The sequence below is a fragment of the Emydura macquarii genome, unplaced genomic scaffold (assembly GCF_026122565.2).
Source record: "Emydura macquarii macquarii isolate MOO-44397 ecotype Brisbane River unplaced genomic scaffold, CSIRO-AGI_Emac_v2 contig_587, whole genome shotgun sequence".
In the NCBI taxonomy this organism is placed as follows: domain Eukaryota; kingdom Metazoa; phylum Chordata; order Testudines; family Chelidae; genus Emydura; species Emydura macquarii.
Window position 1 is genome coordinate 5,890,806 of NW_027130724.1, and position 22,448 is coordinate 5,913,253.

The 22,448-nt window shown below is 39.1% G+C and overlaps 1 protein-coding gene across 3 annotated transcripts in view; it reads right to left on the reverse strand.

Moving 5' to 3' along the window:
* The window catches only part of MOB2 (MOB kinase activator 2), a 156,810-nt gene that overhangs the window by 59,020 nt on the left and 75,342 nt on the right, over positions 1 to 22,448 (reverse strand). The window contains exon 1 of one of the 3 annotated variants that reach the window (XM_067540568.1): positions 11,401 to 11,646. The exons of the other annotated variants lie outside the window; for them this stretch is intronic. Coding sequence (XP_067396669.1) covers positions 11,401 to 11,438 — 38 coding nt within the window. The 5' untranslated portion in view covers positions 11,439 to 11,646. Of the gene's footprint in view, positions 1 to 11,400; positions 11,647 to 22,448 lie in introns of those variants that run through there. 3 annotated transcript variants of the gene reach the window in all.

The window sequence follows — 22,448 nt, forward strand, 5'->3', positions numbered from 1 at the left end:
CCGCAGATTTGCAGTTTTAGTTGGAGATATTATTCTTTGCTTGTTATCCTAAACTGTTGTGTATTTTTACCATCAGAATCAGCTTTTGTGTTACATCCTAGAAGTGATTTCAGTGATGAGCATGTGATCTTTCTCTATCCATCTTCCCTTCACAGACCTGTTTATGGAGGGCTTCAGTAAAAAAAACACCTTAGACAGAAGATGGTACATAAAAAAGGAGGACACAATGGATTTTTGGAAGACATGCTGCAAAAAATCTGGAAGGTACTGACCAGTTTTTCCAGTGTTTTGAAGGAAAGTTATTTTGAGTCTAACTGATGTAATAAAACAAGTGTCTAGCCTTCCATGTCAACTGTAATTACTTTTCTACCAATTTATAAAATTTTCAAGAAGTGACACCAGTCAGATTGATTGACATAATATTCAGGTTAGTTGAAAGCCAAAATAAAGTACTCTATCCTTCTTCAGTTTGTACATTCAACTCAAGTTTGTTTTAGCAGGAGCTGAAATGTGCTTGTTGCCACTGCCTTCTGTTTTCTCCTTTGTTTCTCAGAACAAGGAAATGCATACAGATTTTCCCCTCCCTTGTCTGGGAAACAGGAAATAGCAGTCAGATAAGTCAAAGTCTCTCCCACACAGATTTTGTAGGGAAAAGGTGGAGTTTGGCACTATTAAAGGTTTGTTCTTAAAATGAAGGCTATTAATTATCTGTAGGTAAGAAACAGGATGGCTGGATTTACTGATGTTTACCCCTCAGTCTGCTGCAGCTCTTAAATTATTTATATTTCATGTAATCCTACTTAAATTAAAAGACTAGTTTCAACTGAAAAAGCCACCACTTTTGCTTGAATTTTCAGGATGTTTGACTCCTATGTAGAATTTCTCCATCACTCATATATAAAATGGACAAAAAGCAGTACAGTTATGAGTTTTGATCTGTTACACTGGATTAACGGGTCAAAACATCATATGCCCAACAGAATGTCTCAGGCCTAATTTGGACTACCACCATATAACATTTATACAGCAATCTGCATTTTTAAACCACTGTACAAACTAACTAGTCATTATAACATTTCTATTAGGAAGGTGATAAGACATGATCATTCCCATTTTATAGAAGAGCCCATGCTGTTTCAAGTGCAGGATACAGTCCTACGGAATGCATCAGATACCAAGTGGACACTACATTTCTTTCTAGGAACTACACTTGACCCTAGAAACAAAAACCTATATTAAAGGATGGAGAATCTCAGAAATTCTACTGGGAAAAACTGCAATATGTTCTCTCTATAAGGATGTCAATGACCTACTTATAGCAACTGCTATCCCTCACCCACAGACATACCTTCAAACTAATCACCACAAAAATACCAGGAATTTATGAGTCTGAAATATGAAGCTTCAAAGTCAATGTAACCAGAAGGGAAATTCTTCTCTGGAGCACCCACAATGAGGAATGGGTTTGAAGAATGTACATTCAATAAGCTACTCAAGGGAAGCCTAAAATGACCAATTAGCAGCAAATCTGAAGTGTTTGACAAACCTTGGCTTCTGCACTAGCTAAACCCTGAGGGTTTTTCTGTTTGGGTACATCAAAAATGCAGTTGCTGGTTTGTGGAAACATTGTAGAAAATTTCATAGACATATGCCTATATTTGATAAAAACATGCCGTATGAAAACTTCCAAAAACCTCCCCCACGTATTTATCAACTGATTCAACTTGCAAAGTTTTACACCCTCCATTGTACATTGAACACAATTTGGTTATAACAGTTATTTATGCACAGTCTAGATTAGGCAAGAGTAGCAACTCAGATCCAAGATTCTTTTATGGTGGTCACATATACTTGACACTGACTGAAATAACCAAAGACGCCCCTTTCACAGACCATGCCACCTGGGACATTTTAAAGATCAGAGATAGTCCAAGAGGTTACCAAAAGCTAGTATACCTGTTCTAGTCTTGCAAAATTCTCAAAGATTTGAAAAATGGGTCAGAAGGAGGGGAAGAAAAACATATGGACTTCTACAACTGTCTTACAATCAACATCAAATACTAATAATCCTAGTTATAACTAGGAGTAATATATTAAAATAGTGTTAGCTCTTATTTAAAGAAGGAAGAGTTAACAGATGTGCCTTTGATCCAGGGAGTCCCTCAGTGCCAACTGGCAGAGGGGACTCCATACCGCAACACACACAAGGCCTGACACACTCATTGCCCCAAAAAACTGTTGTCCTAATCTGTATCTAACAGTCATGTAAATCATCATATGCAGACTGGTAACACGCTGGTCATTAATAATATTGTGTGATGTATGTATATTATAGGCAGTATATAAAGAATTATAGACGTGTGCTGGAAATGTTCTTAAAAGTTGTTTTGCAAGCAGTACACAAGCCCAGCCTGTCCTAGACAAAGGAATGTTTTGCCTGTATGTCTCCAATGTAAACTGAGCCAGGAAATACCTCGGAGGACAAGTAAATCTACATATAAGGTGAACAAAGTCATCAAGCTAAATGAGTGGGAGGAGGGGCGAGGGGACAGGGGAAGGACTGCTAAACAATCATGATCAGGGTAGAGCCTGCATCCCCAGAAAGCCTTCCTGGTCCTTAAAAAAGAGAAAGCAGACTTTGAGAAATGTAAGCAGAAAGAGAAAGAAAGCCATTTTGGCTTCCCGCACCTAGGGGACAAAGAGAAAGCAGCATCCTTTGAGCTCATGAAAAGTAGATTCTTTTGGCCTGAAAACTAAGAGTAGTTGGAACTGACTATAGATGAGAAACCTGCGTAGACAAAGATTGTAACTTACTGAAATTTAAGTTTTACCCATCAGAATGTGTATTTTGTTTTACTTGTAACCATATCTGTCTTCTGTTCTTACTTATTACCACTTAACTATCTGTTCTTTGTTAATAAACTTATTCTTGTCTATTTACAAAACCATCTCAGTGCTATGTTTTTAATTGAAGGGTGAAGTCCTCAGACTGGTGTACACTGTCTTTTTGGAGGCAGCAAACTTAACTTCCGTGAGTATCCAGTGAGAGGGTCTGGACACTGCAGGGAAGATGGTTTTGAGAAGATTTGGGACTGGAAGGGCTGCAAGGATTAACCAGGCTCATGGAAGCCAGGGTGAGATCATTATGCTGCGAGCACATTGCTGGTGTCAGAAGCAAAGTACAGAAGCCACAGGGTTTCAGGCAGGTGGTGATAGAAGCCCTTACTGGTCTGGGTGAACACCTAAGTGTGTCAGTGCCTCAAAAGAGATGTGCAGGGTGTGAAAGTACTAAATGAGAATTAGCTAACACCTTGCCCAGGGCTAAGAGATACAACTGACTCCAAAACAATAAAATATTTATGCATCTGTGAAAAGGAGTCAGAATTCGGTGCAATGGAAATCTTTCGACTACTGGGACCACCTAGAACATCACTAGTATTGGTATCACCTATTCAGCTACACAACATCTACATCCGGCACTCTTTCCAGCACTTCTGCAGTGCTCCTGCAGGGAAAAACTTAAGAAAAGTACTTTTTTGTTTTAGGTGATCTAGCAGCAGAGTGAAATTACTGATATTACATCCTGCACTATTGCAAAAGAGATTGTCGAGAAGCAGAAGAGAAATCAAGAATAGATTTGTATCTGCGCTTTCCTTTCTTGGTTTTAGTAGAAGAGTTTTCATAGACCAGATCACAACAAAACTCAATCTTTTAATATAGTGGGACGCAAAGAAATTGTAACTTACATCCCTGCTAACTGTAGACATAGGATCTAGTGTGAGCAGAGGGGAAGTGAGCTGTCACATTGTTTCAGTTAAACATCCTGGGGCATGGATCAGCGTTCACATCGCACTCCCATCAGTACCCAGCCCGAGCCAGGGAAGCTAATGATCCAACCAGTAGACCAAATTCAGTGATGAATCCTGGTCACATGCTACCTCCAGTATGTTGCGCATATATTAAGAAGTTAAACATCTGCATTCACTGAAAAACTACTGAAAATGAATACATTATGTATTTGTTCATTATGGAAACACAACAGTATCCCTTTAAAAAGTTACGGTCTTAGTATATCATCTGAAGAAAGAGAAGTCAGTCCTTGGTCTGTTCAGTGTTCACATACCAAGTGACGACGTTTGGTAGTCATGATCACTGGCATAGGAGAGAAGGTAGGAATCTTCGTAGGGTTAATTTGCTGCCCCTACTTTCCTTGCATAATTATAATTTAAGACTTCGGTAATTCTGGTGTACATCAAGAGGCAAATTAAATATTCTGTTTTAATGGGCATTCTTCCACCTTTCTACACCTTCCACCCTGGCTGTAAGTCCTTCTCTTCTCCCTAAAATGCTCTCCACTGTGCAGGTTACTAGGGGTGGTGTGAAGTTAACAGCTGAACAGGTCAAGACTGGAATTTAGTGATATATTTTCTCCCACACCCTATACTGAACTGAGTTTGTAATAGTAAGTACCAATTTAAAAATAAAACTCTAGTCCTAATCAGAGCATATTAAATTGGCTTAGATTCCGCATTAAAATGTAGATGACAGCTTTCTAGAGGTTGCACCATTGCGTTGTTTACATACAAAAGAAGAGTGAAAGTTTTCCAAGTACAAACACGTGCTATGAAAAAAAATGATGAAAGTGATAGCACACGAACAGAGGTGAACCCAATTTCTGCTTCTGGAACCTTTTTTAAATAAGTATATGTTCAAGTTATTGTGAACAGTGTACAGTAGGTGTATAGTGAATTCATTAGAAAGAATAATCCACAAAAAATATTCCCAAAAGGATAGGAGTGAAAGTTGGGGAAGAGTGACTAAAGCTTGACAAGATTAAGATGTCTGTTAAAAGTAAAGATGCTCTTCACATCTTGTATCTCAATCCTTTCATTTTTGAACAGACTGTACAGATAGTCTTTAAAACAAATAATTTTCCATTTAACACACAAAAATGTTTAATTTGTTTTAAACGAAGTCTGGCACTAAAGGATTACTGCTCCAGACTTATGTTACAGCATTAGTGTATATTACATGTTCCGCTGATCTGAATTGGCTGACTAAAGGGTATCTGAAAGAATATTTGATCATCAAAAAATATAGTCCAAGTCACCATCAGGAGGGCCCAGTTTCAAATCCATATTGTCAAACAGTTTTGTTAACACCATACTACAATTTGCAGAGCAAGTCCTAGTGAAATTTCATCCTTAGGGGCATAAAGTTTTTAAGTCCCATATTGGAAGGGGATGTTAACCACCTTTAAAAGTTAAATCTTTGTATATTAATTTTCAGCTGATTGATACTAAAATGCTAACAACTTTACATACGTGCAAAAAAGTAGGGATAAATACAGACATGCTAAATGTGACTGAGGGCAAAGATTCACACATTTCCAAAACAGTATGAGCAAGCACACAGGAGAGATATGTAAATTCTCAGTTATATGTACAGTTTCTACACAAAGTTTAATTCACACTAACTTCAGGCTGCATAACTGAAGCCCCACACATGGAGGTGAAAACACCCTGTATTTAAATTCTGGAACAGTAGGGTTGGCTTTGTGTGTGCGTGTGTGCGGTGCATGCGCGCGCGCACTCGCTCAGCACACTTACCTCCCTCTCCTTGGGCAATCATCCCATCATTTTCGGGATGGAAGGTGGATCAACCTCCTGAGGTATTATAGCAGCCCATTTCACAAATAAATAGGCAATGCCAATATACTGTGGGAGCACAGCAAACCATGAACAAGAAACAAGCCTCCACTAATGTGATTGTCTGCAGTCATCCCACCGCAATCCCAAATTTAAAAAGAAGCATTTTAGTGCCAGCGAAGCAGCATCATGTACAACACACACAATTCATTTGTAATTGGAATAAAATTAGTTGAGGTCACAATTAGCTACAGAAAATGTAAGAGCACTTCTACAAACCAACCCTTGAGTATCATATAGGCAAAAATTGCCATCGTTGATCTGATTCTTGAGACTGATTCACACAATGCTCAGTCAACAGTGCTGGCACTGCACCTTGGCTCATGTCTTTATGCCATTAAAACCATTTTTGGAGAAAGTCTTCAAAAAAATGTTTCCTTATACAGGGAAACCTGTACAATAGCCCCATTCATCATTGCCCCTAGTTCTGAACTTCTAAGCAAGGTCTAGATGGGATTAATTTTGGGAGCCAAAATTTTTTTTACATCAGCAGAAGGAGTCATGTTAAACAAGTTACTCTTAACCATTTCTTCCTTTGCCCCACCCCAAAAAAGCAGTGCATTGCCTTTTTAAGGTTCCAATTCTAATAAAGGTTCTTGATTATGCAAATTCAAATCCTAGCCTTTTCCAACTACTAGTGAGCCAGGGCAACTGGGAATAAAAAACCCTACAAGGGAAAAGCCATACTACTAGGCTGATGGGCCAACTCAGTTGGAAACAAGAAAGCACAGCATAGAATGTCATTTCCATAAAAATATCAACAGGCTCTCAATGCACTCACTGTTGTGGTGATCCATAATTTCTGGATAGTTAAATAACATGCTTCTCAGGAAAAAAATATTCAACCAAGCAAAAACTCAACAGGACAGGTAGAGAAGTGACAACCTGGCTGTACACCATACAATGGAATCATACATAGGTACAGCCATTGATTTGCAGAGCCTTGTATTTTTTATCTGCATCCAATCCGTGATTTGCAAACATGGTCTGAGGACATAAAGCGGATAACTGCAGATTTGCAGGGCTCTATTGATTTGCTTAGCTGCTGGTGCCTCATGCTGGCTTGCATACACTTCTTCTGAAAGCAGCCACCAACGATCAGAGACCTCCCACCACATAAGCATACCCCTCCATTTGAAAGGCACAAACAAGCGTTTCCAAACACAAGAGAAATCAAAGTGATCTTGTAGAATATAGCACTGGAGAAAGAAAAAAAGCAGCTCTGGAGTCTCAGCTGTTTGAATTTACAACAAAGCCATTTGACACAGCAGGATGAATAAGGAGAGATTTTTCAAGAGAGTAAAATGAATGTTAATCAGTAACCGAGGTGCTAATTGAATGGTCAGCTGCAAACACTGCATAGTGCATTTTCAAGGCTTCATCCTGCCTGCCCTCAGAATGCAACATCACCCTGCATTCCTTTTCCTATTACCAAGGGTTTGAAATACAAACCAGACAGCGTTAACTTAGGAGCAAGAAGTCAAATCAGAGACCAACAGAAAATAAAAATGTTGTAACTAAATTAAATAAGATATGACCCTTCTATAGTTCAATGCTCCAGCCACACAAAACAGATTAGAAGTTCAGAGCTCCTACAACAGACTGAGAAGATGCAGAAAAAGCACACAAGTTCTTGCAACTCATTGCAGAAAAAACAATGGAAAGTTACCTTCTGTGATAGACTATTTCCCAGAAATGAAAAAGAAATCTAGGACTAAAATCTTCACCCTATACCATTTATGTTTGCCTTAATGCATAGACCAGATGTGCTGTAAGATTTTCATAGCCATGTGTTTGGGATGACCACCGCACATGAATTGCAGAATGCACTATTAAGACAAGCCTTAAGATTCTGCACAGTTTTGTATCTCTGTAACTGTATCAATTTAGAAATTGATGTAGTCTACATCTAAATTGCAAACTTTTCTAATACCTATGTTGGTCAGGGGTGTGATGAGGCAGAAAGTGACAAACACAGCTGTGCTGGTAAAATTTTCTAGCACAAAGATAGCTTAAACAAGCAAAACTTGTGTTTTTGCTGATTCAGCTTATTGCACTGTGTGTAGGGGGCGGGGGAGAGGGAGGGCTGGAATATGCTACACCAGCAAAAGCACAGTTTTGCTGGCATAAGCTGTGTCCACATTGCTAGAAGCTCTTTGCCAGCATAGTATGGTAGAGGTATATCAGCAAAGCCTTTCAACAGACTAGACCTGGTCATAGTTAAAGTAGTACAACCCCATAGTGTGGATAGTTATACTGGCACCTTTACAAAAAAGCCCAGCCACTAATGTTTTAAGGACACCAATGACTAAGCTAGTCCAACACACCATTATTTTCAGACTAGGTGGGTCTGGGATCATTCTTCCCATGTCCTTACATCCTGCTATAATTAAACCAGTAGGAGAACCATACACATGGAGGAAGGAGAGGCAGGGTAAATAATGCAAGAGATTTCCCAGGTCTCTTGTACAAAAAGGATGGCGCTGACTAGTATGAAGAGAGGATTCGGGAGAAGAGATACTGGAAAAAACACAGAACTTGCAAACAGATTAAGATAATGCACTGGTGCATTTTTCATTGACAATAAGTACAACACTAAGCAAATAAAAATAAGAGTTAGGATGACCTCCAAAGCATACAATTTGTAAAAGGAAAATATGCAATACACAGAAATATAGGCAATATTGCAGACCAACATTTCAGCAGCAAAGCTGACTTCACAATAGTTCCAAGGAGATGCTGGCAATCCACTTCGTTATTGACAGAATTGAGGCACATCTCCTCAAGAAGGATACTTTGACAAATTCTGAACTAGACACACACACACACACACACACACACACACACAGGTTCACAATACTTCTGTAATACCAATTCAATGAAAACCCTAGAATCTTGTATTTATATCAAGTTTATGACTTCTTATGAGAGTTTCTTGTTCATAACTATGGTTCTGCACTCAACGCGTGACAAAGTGCAGTGGGATATGTAAGAAGACTGGAGGGAGAAGGAGCTAACATTTAACTACATTAAGTTAAATACCACCCAAATGTCCTATTTCAGGTACTTCAACAGAATAATTCTTCCATCAAGCTAGTTACCACCTCTCGAGGGGGCGGATTAACAATGGCAAAAGAAAAACCCCTTCTTTTGCTGTAGCAATTGTCTAGATCTGCTGCTGTAGCATCTGTAGGGTACATCAGGCCTCTATTTACTACACCCCCATGGTTTTAGACAATTTAGGATGGTTTGTATGAAATGCCTAAAGAGGCATTAAAAAACCTTTCACCTCTAAGAAGAGACCGTGAAGGATAGAATAGATGGGACAAGTTGTATTTTAACTTGTGTTAGCATGTCAAGTTTAGTCAGCCCTGACCATCCATAACATGAGACTAGCTCCAAGATTCAAACCTGGATTTGGAGTTTCAGCACAAAAGACACCAAGATCAGACGTGCCTAGATTTCCAGGATGATGCAATCTCATGCAACAGTACAATGACGACATGTCCACTTAATGCAGTCACATTGCCACTAACCATGCCTCCAACCAATTCAGAGATATTAACTAAACATGTATCATCAAGACATGGAAATTCTAGTTCAGCTGTTCAAGAAGAGAGAATGGGGTTATGATATAGTATTTCTATAGGTCTTTGGATGTTTATTAAGGTTTGTTGATTAGAACTTTAACATTCAGAATTACTGTACAAACACTAACTTATTCGTTCATAAAATAAAAAAAGAAAGCCAAAGTAAAAAGAATTACTATGTTACACATGAGAAAAATTCTGGCTTGTGACTTACTAAAGGCAGAAATGGGTTGGATAAGTCCGTTTACCTTCTTAGCACAAATAGTAAGCTCTGGAATTTGATTAACCAATCACATCACAATTGCATCCTGATCAGCTGTCATTTAAGACTGTCTATTATTTACCTCTAATGAAAAAGTTGGTATATGCAAATAAATGTTTGGGGATCAGACAGTAAAGGACATTGGAGGTGCAGAAACAACTATTTTATTTAAGTGAAATCTGATACATTTTTTAAGATTATATTCATAATGGAGAGATTGGTGGGTAATTCTGATTAAAACAGAATCTATGTGACTTACCATACAGGTCAAATATTAACAGTAAACTCCACAGCAGTCAGTATCTGCTCACTGCATTCAGAAACTATTGCAAGTTATACAGTTTTTAAAAAATATATAAATAATCTGTTCAAAACATTTTGGGGTATAGTAGATACAGGAAGCTACAACCAAATCATATTTTTGTTTTAAGGATGATGTTTCAAACAATGTTCTAGACCCCCTCAGTAAACGATATACACAACATTTTATTTAATTTAGAACCCATAGATATTGAGCAATTCATTAGGAAAATTATGTATCTACTTCAGTTTATAGATTCAGAGAAATCAATGGACTCTACATCAAAAGTTAATTCACATTGTATCAGTTAGTTATTCTTGACAACCACACTAACATTTTATTCATTCAGTCTAACACCTTCCTAAATACTACAGTCATTCAAGACATTTTGAGTGGGGGTGATAACCCCCACAATCTGCAGTTCAGTCTCTGAACATACTGAATAATTTTGGGTACTCTCATCTAGCTGTACAACTCCGCCTTGTAGTTATAAAACATGCAACATTCTGTGCACCAAACTGAAAAATAGATAGATACCTCTGTACCAGGTACTGCAAGTTGTTTGCAGTCATTTAACATAGTAGCCTCAATTTTCTTAAAAGTGATTTTTAAAAACACCCTCATTTACCATATTACCTTCCAGCACACTGACATTTACAGTTTCCCTTCCAAAGCAGTCTTAACCACTGGTCTGTCAATGCACCTGACAAACAGAATATGGCCTTCCAAACTAAAACTGCAAAGATCAAAAGAAAAATCTTTCTGCTAACAGGTTAGATGTGTTGTTAGCTGAACAAGAAAACTGTTTTCTTTAATGCTCGGTTTGCTTTACACAGTATTATTGCCCACACCAGTTCTGTGTGGCTCAAAAACTTGTCTCTCTCACCAACAGAGTCCAATAAAAGATTTTATCTGACCCACCTTGTTTCTCTAACATCCCTTGTTTTTCTGAGTCTTCCACACAGCAACAGGAGAGGTTTTTTTTGTTTCTTTGTTTTAAACAGAAATAATTTTTAAAAAACAGATTTGGCCGGGTGAATTGGGCAGTTTGACGTATCTGAAGCTATAACGTTGCTTGTTAGCAAGTAGCACTTATTTGCTACAAAACAAAGATTAAACTGTTCCAATAGTGATACTCCCTCTAAAGGGAATACTGTCAACTTGAAATGTAGTTTAAAAACTGAATTTAATCGCCTCACTAACAAAGACCAAAAAAATTATTTTTTTCCCCAAAGATAGAGAGATTTCCTAAAGCTTTGCACCTTTAACGGAGCAGGTTTCTTTATCCCTTGAGTCCACTCCTCCACTCCACTTCTAGATACCTGCACTTTAAAACAAAGCTGACATAAAATGCTATATAGAAATTAACTAAGCTCCATGTTATATATTCTGATATCTACCTTTTGGGGTTTTTTTGAAGACAAAACACTGATTTTTGTTGCAGTTTTACATATCCTATCACCAGAAAAAAAGGTTTTGATTTTTGTGCAGATTTAATGGCAAGAAGTCAAAGGAGTAAATATGCAGTCTGTTTCTTACCTGCTTAGTGTGTATGACCCATTCCTCTTAAGCCTCATGCTTGTGGATAGAAATCTTAAGAAAAAATCCAGAATGGTGTGTTTGTTCAGCCAGAACAGAGGCACCTGTTTCTTGGTAGGGCTTTCTTTGTTAATCAAGGGGTCTCTTTCCTGTTTCTCTGAGTCATCAATTGGGAACAATGAGAAATAGCCAACACAGACAATTAGCAGGAAGAGCAGAGGAAGTCGGCCCAGGCAAACAAGAGCCTTCAAGTGTTAACTGCCTCACCCCTCCCGCAAAAATCATAAAGCCCGGCTTTCAAAAGAGAATCAGAAATTTCACAATTGGCAAGGAAGATGAAAGAGTTGATGCACTAGACCCAAATATTAAGGGAAGAAGATTGCAGAGAATATAGTTCATTGGTGGGACTTCTTTTCTTCAGTTAGTCTGTGAACAGCTTCAGATATTCCCTCTTCCTCTTGAGCTTGCTATCACTCAAATGTTCATCACAGCATCAAAAATACAAGGTAATTCAGGAACAAGCCAGAGTAATAGATGTCCACATTCTTTAAAGTCATAACAAAAAATCAAGCTGAAGACAGCTGTGTGGGGGGGGGGGGAAGGGGGGACACACGTGTTAATTACAAAATCTTCAAAAGGTTTATTTTCTGTAGGAGGCTAGTTTGAAACAGTCAGCTCTGAAGTCACACTTGCACACTGCAGAGAAAATTATCTTGCAGGAGCCCAGTCCTGGGCAACCTGCCCTGCATAAATCACAGAGTCACACTGTCTCTGATTAGGCTGCTTTGCTTGCTTTCGTGTTGAACCCACTGTTCTGGGATGGCTGTGAACTACTCAGCTGCCCCATGCGACTCCCGCAACAGTATCTGTTACATAAATTGAAAATAAATTTCTCTAGATATTTGTTTTTTTACCACCTGTGAACAGATGAAGATGTTATGACCCTAATGGTGAAAGTTACATGCTCAAACCTTTCTTCACAAATACTGCAAGCTTGAAAAACATTTTGTACTATATAGTGAAGTAAGAGAACTACTGGAATCCTTTTTATTTCTTCATCAAAATTAGAAAACAGCAGATGTACGTGGGAGGGTGAAATACTTATTCTTTTTGGGGAGAGACCTGGAACAGTTTCACCACTTAAGAGGTTTCTCAAACTCAATACTTTAAAAATATATTTCACACATTATTTTGGATCTGCAGTACTAGTAACGGTAGCACACTCTTCCAGCTATTTCTCCAACGGCAATTACATGAACAGTTTCCAAATTGTTATTTTAATAGACACTATTAGAAAGAACTCTGAGGTACTCGAAAGCTTGTCTCTTTCACCAACAGAAGTTGCTCCAGTAAAAGACATTACCCCTCCCCTTGAATGGTTCAGTATTACAAAGACATCATTTGTAATGCACTTACTGAGAATCATCAGATGACAACGTGTGCACATATGCAGACATGCCACAACCTCAACACAGTCACAGGGTATGTGGTTACACCCACTAACCACATGCCTTAGACAGGCAAGAGTACATCTACACTGCCATGTATGCCCAGAGTTAGTAGTACTCAAGTTAGCAGACAATGCATTTGTTAACCTAGGACTTGAGTGTCTACATTCATTTGTAACCCCAGACTAGGAACTGCTGAACCCTACGTCCCAACCTGGGGCTCCAGCATCTACATTGCATTATGCGGGCCCGAGTCCAACCACCTATATCCCAGACTTCCTAGCCCTACAAAAATGCGTTCGCGTTAGCCTTTCTTTTGTGGTGCACTATTGGAAAACTTGACTGTCCACAAGACAAAGAAAATCAACCCATGGGATTATGGAATATTTTTGGCAGACTCCCAGATCACGAGTCCAGACCAGAGGGGCTATCTCTGAATTGCAAAGCAATAGAGCTAGAGCCCTGTGTCCTGGCTTGATTCAGACTTGGACTGTCCACCCTGTGAGGTCCTGGGATCCTGGGTTAGAACAGTGTGTGTGTGTAGACAGAAGGGGGGTTATGCTTGAGCCTTAGTTCAAATCCTGATCTTACACTGCAGTGTAGACACGAGGAGTGGAGAAGACGTATCAGCTCAATGGTGTTTGTCATTGCAAGAAGAAATTCCTCTTGCATAAAATGTTTGTGCAAAAACTTAAGATTAAAAATTCACATGCAAGTTACTGTGAAGGAGATGACACATTGAGGCATAAACTGTTTTACTTTACAGATACGGTTTTCCTTTCTCTCATTCCCTCCTCTGCCTTGACATATCATGCGTTCCTTTGTGCTATAAGTCTAAGTTGTTCTGATGTACATACAGTGACCACCTGATTTAACTGAATCAAGTCATCTGTTTAAATAATAAAAACTTCAGGGTGAAAGTATGCACAGAACTATGGTAAGAGGATGACAACATTTTGCACTTAAAATCAAAATTAATCCGAATAGATTCGAAAACAAATGAAAATTAGTAGATTGAACCATTATATTGTTTATAGGAATAAACTGCTCCATCTCTCTACTGCACCAAACATCATAGAAAACATACACAAAAGAATACTCTAACAAATAGAGGCTACAGTAATTTATGGTAATTTCTTAAATGCTGTATGCCAATATTTCTATGGCACTGTGGTCGACATTTAACACTCCAAAGGCTTGTAGAAGAGTACTTACTAAACAATTATTACACTTCAATTGGATTTCACTGGAGGAAATTTCCTAAAACCAGCCAGGTACTAAAAACAGCAAAATCCATTTAAAGGAGCAATTATAAAATGAGAAGATCTGTACTATGGAGTAAAGATTTCACCTCAATCTCCCCATCCTCCCAAGTCATATAAAAGTCTAGGTATGTTTCTCCCTACATGGAGCATGGTATCTGTTCTGATGACCAGCTTTTCTGGATCTGATATCAGATAGCTGTTAATATTAAGAATGAATTCACCAAGAGATACAAACACTGGATCTGAGCCAAGATGTTCATATACCAATTTGCTGCAACTGCTGGCTGGAAGCAAAGTAAGAATTGCGCCAAGTATCCACACATCAGACCAACTAGCCCAGGACTTGAATCAGGGACTATTAAGAGAGGTGTGCTACTGTTTGGCTAATCAGACACTACCTTGTTAACTATCTTCGTAACAAAGGGCCTGGGGTGATAATTGATGCTGAAGTTTTTGAGGACTGGAATAGACTCTCCACTTGTTCACTCACAACCATGTTTCTGAAGGCTTTTAAATGATGGCTGATGGGCCCTGAGTAACATGAGAAGGTTGTCATCAAGGTTTTTCATTTTCAAATTTGGGGGGCCGGAGAAGCTCTGACATAGTGCTATCCATTCCAGTGCTTCTGTTGGTGTAACTTACATCGGTTAGGGTGTATTTTTCACACCCCTGAGCAACATAAGTTATACCAACAAAATTGGTAGTGTAGTTTTCAGAGGTGAAATGATTTCTTCAGTAGATTAGTTAAGAAATATCATCCTATAGATCCGGTGTCTGGACTGGTACAGAAAATCAAAGATAAAGCTTTGCATCCACACTTTAGGAGGGTTATCATGATTGTGAAAGCCACTGTAACAGGCCCAATACAAAATAGGCCAGAAAGATTATACGCAGAGTTTTATTTATCCACACTACTTTTAAGGGGAGAACTTTTTAAACTGAACACAATGGGCATTCCTGATTGAAGGTAAAGATGCCACCAACACTGAAAAGCTTACTGTAAGTGCCTCAGAATAATCAGTGACAGTGTCCAAGTAAGCAAAGAAACTAAAATAGTACAGAGTGATTTGCCTGGAAACAGAAACGGGTGGGTCCACTCAACACTAGGGATAAAAGCCAGGATTTTATATATTTAGAAAAAAACCACAAAAAACTTCTTATTTCAGGGTTAATGGCAAACAAAACTAGATTTAACAGCCTTTTATCATTTTGCCTAATCATTCTTAAGAGACATCTGCCCACACACAGGGAAGAACTAGTTTTCAACATATGCCAAATTGTACAAAAAAGTTTTCTGCTTTGATCTGAGACTTTGCAGTGTGCTAGGGATAGGTCCTTGCCGTGGGTGAATGAACATAGTCCGCTCTCTTTTTTGGAGGGAATGTCATGAAGAGTTAAAGTAATGTAAAATATCAGATCTGAAGCATACTTTACATTGCCTGGTATGAGGTTGACTTTGTTTGTAGCTTTATATCTAAAAGCACAGAACAAGATAGGTGGACCTGAAGAGCCAGAGCAGAGGTTCCGCCTTGCTGAAAGGAGGCTACACAGAGTTAAGACACTAAAGAGAAGTCTTCATATTTTTGGGCTGGAGGTGAAAAACTTGACTGTGCTTCACAAAGACTGGTGATATAACTGGCCATGTTGACAACAGTAGCTTACACAAGTATCTGTAGTAAGTAGCTGAAAATTAAATGCATGAAGTTGCCCATTCAGATCAGCACCCAAGCGTCTGACTAAGGAGTCATGTTCCTAAAATGCTGAAACAGGAAAAAAAAAACATGGGAAGGTTGATTTTTATATTATAAGTTTTGTGCAAAATCAGCACTACCCCTTCAGTCCAACAACAGGAAGCAACTGTATGATTTGCCAAACTGCTCCACCCAAGTTCTCCCAGTTGGTATAAGAGTCTTTGCTGCAAAATTTAGCCAATGATACAATCCTGGAGGAGGAAAGTCTGGAAGAACTGCAGAGGGAGAGTGGGAGACAGATTTCTGAGAAAGACTTTAGCTAAAATAAGACAGGCCAATACAGTTACTTATGAAGCCCTGGAGGCTATAAACCCAGCAGAAAAACCCTAGGAAGTTTTAGATTACACAACAATATTACAATTTGATCTTTCTGAATCTTCTGTATTTAATTGAGCTAAGTATTCACTGCTAGGTTGCTAAAATCTGCCTAACTGTACTTCTCCAACAAAAAAGTTTGAAAGTGATATTTAAAAAATATTTAAATCCTGAACTTTCACTAGAAGCAGTACACAGATTCTCAACCCAGAGAGAAAGCGGGTGTGTGTGTGTGTGTTTTATTTTATTTTTTTAAAAACACACACACAAGTAGTGACCCATTGAGGGAAAAGAAGAGAAAGATTCTATTTAAAATGTCAAAACAAAGACTGTAATGTTGGTCAAAATAATGCTCAACTAGGAAAAATATAAGTTAGACAATGCATATGGAGAATGTGTTTGTTTTATAATAGGCAATGCAATAACAGACATTAATATTAGTAGAACAATCTAGATTTTACACATTTAACAATCTAATAGTAATTTAAAATATCACTTTTTATATACGTGCATTCTCCTCTAATTCATTGTTCTTTCAACCTTTTCTTGGCTTGACAAACTTTCCCCCTCAGCACCTTCCCCTTTTTAGTGCTACTGTGGCCAGAAGAGATACTCCACTTCTTCCCTTCCACGGCAAAGGAATTCACAACAGCCACAGACTCAGGCCTCCAACAGAGCCATAGCTGCTTATTCCCACATCCCAAACAGTGAAGAGAGCAGGTAAAGGAGTCACTGAAGTGGTATTGGATAAACTATGAAGGAGATTCACTCACCTTAAATGTTTCATATCTGGACTTATGGTGTACAGATGAGAAGAAATTAAGCCTCCCCCTATCAGCAAAGTGGCCTTTGCACAGCCCCCTAATCAGGTATGCCAAAGATAATGTGATCTTTCTGCCCCAAATGTTTGTTTGGGGAGAGGAAAGGAGGACCAGCTGTCAGCATAATTCACTGCTCAGCATAGGCAGAACTTAGTTGCAGGTTGGCACCACTCAGGTAGGAAAACTGGGAATTCTGCACCAGCTTCAGATGCATTTACAAATGGAGATTGTGATGGAATACACCCCTGTATTGATACTCTACATACTAGTCTAGTGATTCCCAACCTTTTTAGCTTGAGGGCCACAAATACCATTTTTGCAACCCTGAAGGGCCGCCAGTCTATCAACTCATAAAAAATGTATTGACGTACACACCATTAAGGACTACAAATCACTACATATTTAAAGTAAACATTTTGATGCTACTATGCTCATTTTTACATTCACTATTTTATAGCTACAAATTACTCACTCACAGTATGTCACACACTCACAGACAAAGAACAGGTGTAGATGAGTGACTGTCACTACAAACTGAAGCACTTGGCCTGGCAGCTAAGTCACAGTGAGTGGCCTGCTAAGTGCAGGCCAAACCAGAAGGCCCTGATTTTTAGAGTCCTGCCCCCCTCAAGCATGGTAGGTCCGGCTGCTCCACCAGCAACGCTCCCCTCCCCCTGGTCACTGCAGCCAGTTGAGAGGAGGAAGGCTCCTTGCTGATCCCCTGTCCCCCTGGCTGCAACAGGAAACCGCACATGTCCTGTAGCCTGTGCAGGCCACCTGGGTCCCTAGGCAGTGGCTCCATTCTGCAGCCAGGGGGATGGGAGATCAGTGCTCCACTCCCTCTGGCTCTATCAAGGACCACCTATGGATCCAGACAGAGTGCTTTACCACGCTCCCTGCTACAGCCATGGGGAAGGGAGCGCTGATCTCGTCCCCTTGGCTACAGCAAGAAGTCTTCAACGGTTTTGTAGCTCCATGGCGACGTGCTCCTCCTGGGTCCTTAGGCAGAAGCTCCCTTCTGCAGCCAGCGGGAGGGGAGTGACGGGCCACTTTGAAAGACCCTGCAGACCACAGGTTGGGAACCACTGCACTAGTCTATAATAATCTTTGGACAAAGTATGCCTTGTAAGGTATCATTTGAAAACTCATAATGTGCTGGTCAGTATTGTCCTGGTAAAATGTGTGGTAACTTGTATGCGAAGTTATAAGATTCCCGTTTGATGTTATTAACATGTTCTAAATCCCACAACACTGCCCAGGCAGAAGTCAGGTCTGTCCTAGACAAAGAAAGGAATGTGTGCTTGCCTGAATTTCAATTTAAGCAGTAAACAGAGTCACCAAGCAGGGAAGGAAAAACAAAGGAATTCCAAACAGGTGGGGGGAAAACCAAGCAGGGAATATCCTTCCACATAAAAAAGTCTCTTTCTCCTGGGCCTCAGATGGAAATGTTTTTCAAGAGGGGAATCGAAACAATAAAAAGGAGGGACAACCACCCCAATGCAACCCCCCTCTCTCTCCCTGCCCATTGCATTCTCTATAACCGAGAAATCAAAAGGAAACAGCTGGCGGACTTTGGGGGGGAAGGGATCCTAACCTGAAAGCTTTGGTCAGTAATTTTGCTGTAGCCTGTGGTGAGAAAGCTTCCTTTGCAACTAAAATAGTTTCCTAAATAGATACTAGCAAGTGTTATATATTTTTCTTTTATCTGTTTTTGACTTGTATCCCTCATTACTTGTACTCACTTAAAATCTCTCTTTGTAGTTAATAAACTTGTTTTACTGTTTTATCTAATCCAGTGTGTTTAAACTGAAGTGTTTGGGTAACTATTTAAGATAATAAACTGGCATATTATTCCCTAGAAGGAATAATCGACTTAATATATTTGTAATGTCCAGGTCCAGAAAAGGGCTGGGCAGGACAGGACATACGTTTCTGGGAGACAATCCAGGACTGGAGGAGTATTGGGTCACCCTGCAGCATAACCAAGGTGCAGGGTGTAGCTTGCATGCTGGAAGGCTGTTTTTGAGTGGCCCAGGTAGGAGCTACTTCAGCAAGGTATTGTAAGGCACCCAAGGTTGCAGGGAAGGAGTGATAGCCCCCCACTAGTCTAACTGTACTCCTGTATGTCACAGAGATTTATTTAAAATAAATATAAAAAAAATACAAAAATTAATATAGTTAATACCATCATCAATCTATTTTATGATACCTGCACTATGTTTAAGAAAGTGGTATTTTGTATTGAAAAATGTACAACTGTATTGTAGTAACTACTGTGGGACTGGATATCATGGTACATTCAAACCAAATGGTTGGGAGTTCTGGCAGTTGAGGAGACCGTTTGGAATTGGGGAGTAAGCACATTAATATTAATAGAGGGTTTCTGCGACGCTCATCTGTGACATAGTTAACATGGACATCTCAATCATCATCTTTAGGTTTCATAGTCAAACAACCACTGAGATGAATGGGGACAATTCAACCCTTTCAGAACCATTTCTGCAAGCTTCCTGAAAACTCAGACAGAAAACATTACATCCATTAAACCTGAACATGTGAACAGAACGGTTTTTTCACAACAGTAAGGAATAGAAGTTGGGTTGTTTTTTTTTAAATTTCTGGAGCATAAAACTGCAGCAAGGGAAGAGTTCTGCAGCCATGCAATACCCTGGGCCCTAATCACAGGGAATTATGTGTCAGAAGAGCCTCATCTCTCACTGAATTTTACACCTTTGTATATGTGTCCACATACCACTGTGTGAATTCTGTTCATAACACAACACTCTTACCAAGAAAACTGCATTCTCTCACTCTAAATAAAGCTGTGAATCAAAGGGCATTTTTAACCTTGAATGATTATGCGTCTATAAAAAGTTCCTCCTTTTCACTCTTAGGTCTTCTCTACATTAAGAAGATTTTCACTGGTTTAACATCAGTGATTTCTTAATGTAGTTGGCCTAATTCTTAGCTCACAAGAGCAATGTTTTACTGAATACATTTATCTAAAACTTAAGAATTAATCTAGGCCATGCCTATTTGTCCCTTCTTCCCCCCCAAATTCCTGCAGCCTCCTTTAAAAGCCTTGTTTTTTAGGAAACTACTGTGCGTATTGATTGTGTCTTTGTTTGCCAGGTGTTCCCTTTGCTTTAACATTATAGAACTCTCTATCCTCATAGGGGGATGCATCACTATCATGTTGGTCTTTTTAAGAAATGCAAGAACGCTTAATATAGCAAAGAATTCCCGTTGTCGCAGGTTAAAAAGTAGAAAGAAAAGAAAGCACCATTAATAGTTGCAAGAACAGACACATTGCCTAGTTTAAAAAAAAATAGTAAAAAGAATTTGCTTAGCATCTTTAGTGCATCTAAGAAAAAAATATTTGTGTGCCTTCCTAGGACAGAAAACAATTTCTGTTTCTGGAGGAAATTCTGACACATTCGCTTTTTTGCCACCACACAGCAGTATTTCATTTCTGTCCTTGTTCAAAAATAAATCTAACTTGAATAAAAACACAAAATGCAAGGTCTCAAATATAAAGATGGGCGACAGCGGCAATAGGAATAGTGAAATCAGCTGTTGAAGCATTCCAGAGGACATTTCTCATCTACAGTAATCCTGCACCTAGGGCAGCTATTCTAAAATCAGCAGCCGATTTGACAAAGGTATTCAATAAGCAGCTTGAGCACCCACATACCTGAGTGCTTGTCAATATGAATGGTTTGTGTAGTAAGCTGGGGTGTAAATCTGCCTCGTGCTAGCCTGCCACACACACACTAACTGCCATGTGGACCCTGCTGTTGCTGTACACTAAAATTTCTCTAGTGCAGTGGTTCTCAACCAGGGGTACGCAGAGATCTTCCAGAGGGTACATCAACTCATCTAGATATTTTCCTAGGTTTACAACATGCTACATAAAAAGCACTAGCGAAGTCAATACAAACTAAATGTCATACAATGACTTTATACTGCTCTATATACACTATACACTGAAATGTAAGTACAATATTTCTATGCCAATTGATTTATTTTATAATTATACAGTAAAATTAAGTAAGCAATTTTTCAGTAATGTGCTGTGACACTTGTATTTTTACATCTGATTTTGTAAGCAAGTAGTTTTTAAGTGAGGTGAAACTTCAGGTACACCAGACAAATCTGACTCTTGAAAGGGGTACAGTAGCCTGTAAAGGTTGAGAGCCACTGCCCTAGTGTGCTTTCATCTATCCCTTTTCAAAAGGCACTAACCATTCATAAAGATAAACGCTGTAATCAGGATCACACCTAGAGTCTCTGCCACCAAAATAATTCTTATCCAGAAGTCACATAAGAGATTTGATTTCTTAAAGCAAACTTGAAGCTATTTAACATACAGAAGCACTTAAAGGTCTCCCTCAGGACTGAGACACAAAAAGACACTGTCCTGATCCCACAGAGTTTACAATCATGGGGAAATGGTGGCATTATATCCATGAAATTTAAGCCATTTAGCCAAACCACAGACAGCTGACTATAGTGTTCTTTGTGACTTCCCCTAAAGCTTTTCAATAAAACACAGATAGGAAAATCTGAGATCAAGTTTGTAGAAACTGACCCTTGCATCTTGGGGTATAAGTCCACTAACAGGTAATCTGCGTGTAAAGTGTGTGCACACAAGACTGTACTTCCTAGAGTTTTTAAGCAGACTAGCACACTATTTCTTTTCATGCCATTAGATCAAAGATGTTATGGTTTTTCCCGACCAGTTATGTACAGTGGCTGGACAGACTTCTTAAAAAATGAAGTACTGTTTAAGATTAACAGCAGAAACAAACCATTTACAGAAAAAGGATTTTAAAAAAACAGCCTATACATGTCTAACTTATCTAAAGCTCTACAATCATGTGATGGTAGTGTAGGCAGGCCTCGCTTTTTCAGATACCCCAGTGGGTGCCTGTGTCGATCTTGTTTTCCCAAACAGCTCCCTAACTACCACCTTTTCTCTTGAGAGAGTCCCTTTTAATTCAGCCAGAGTTTCTTTGTTCTTGTCATTTCCCATGCTTTGGCCTGCTTTGTCAAAAACTAGTCCAAGTAGGCTTAGGCGGTCAAAGCAGACTACTTAGAGCCAATGGCTCTGCCACAGTCTCTTAAAACCCCTCAAGTGTTTAAGGAGCAGCTCTTTTACATTCTTACTCTATTTTCTTTACAGCTACTATTGAACTAAACCAATATATTAATACAGTAAACATCTCAATAACCAGGTCAAACAAACAGTATTCATAAATTACAGGTCCACATCCAACACAAAGGGCAAATGCCCAACTGCTCCCATCAAGAATAGATACAAAAAACATAAGCCTAGCTAAACAGGTAGAATCCTGTTCGTAAAATGAAATCCTTTTTTATGGAAACACCTGATTGAGTATGCAAACTTGGCAAGCCCTGGTTCTTTCAATTACATATACTGTACTG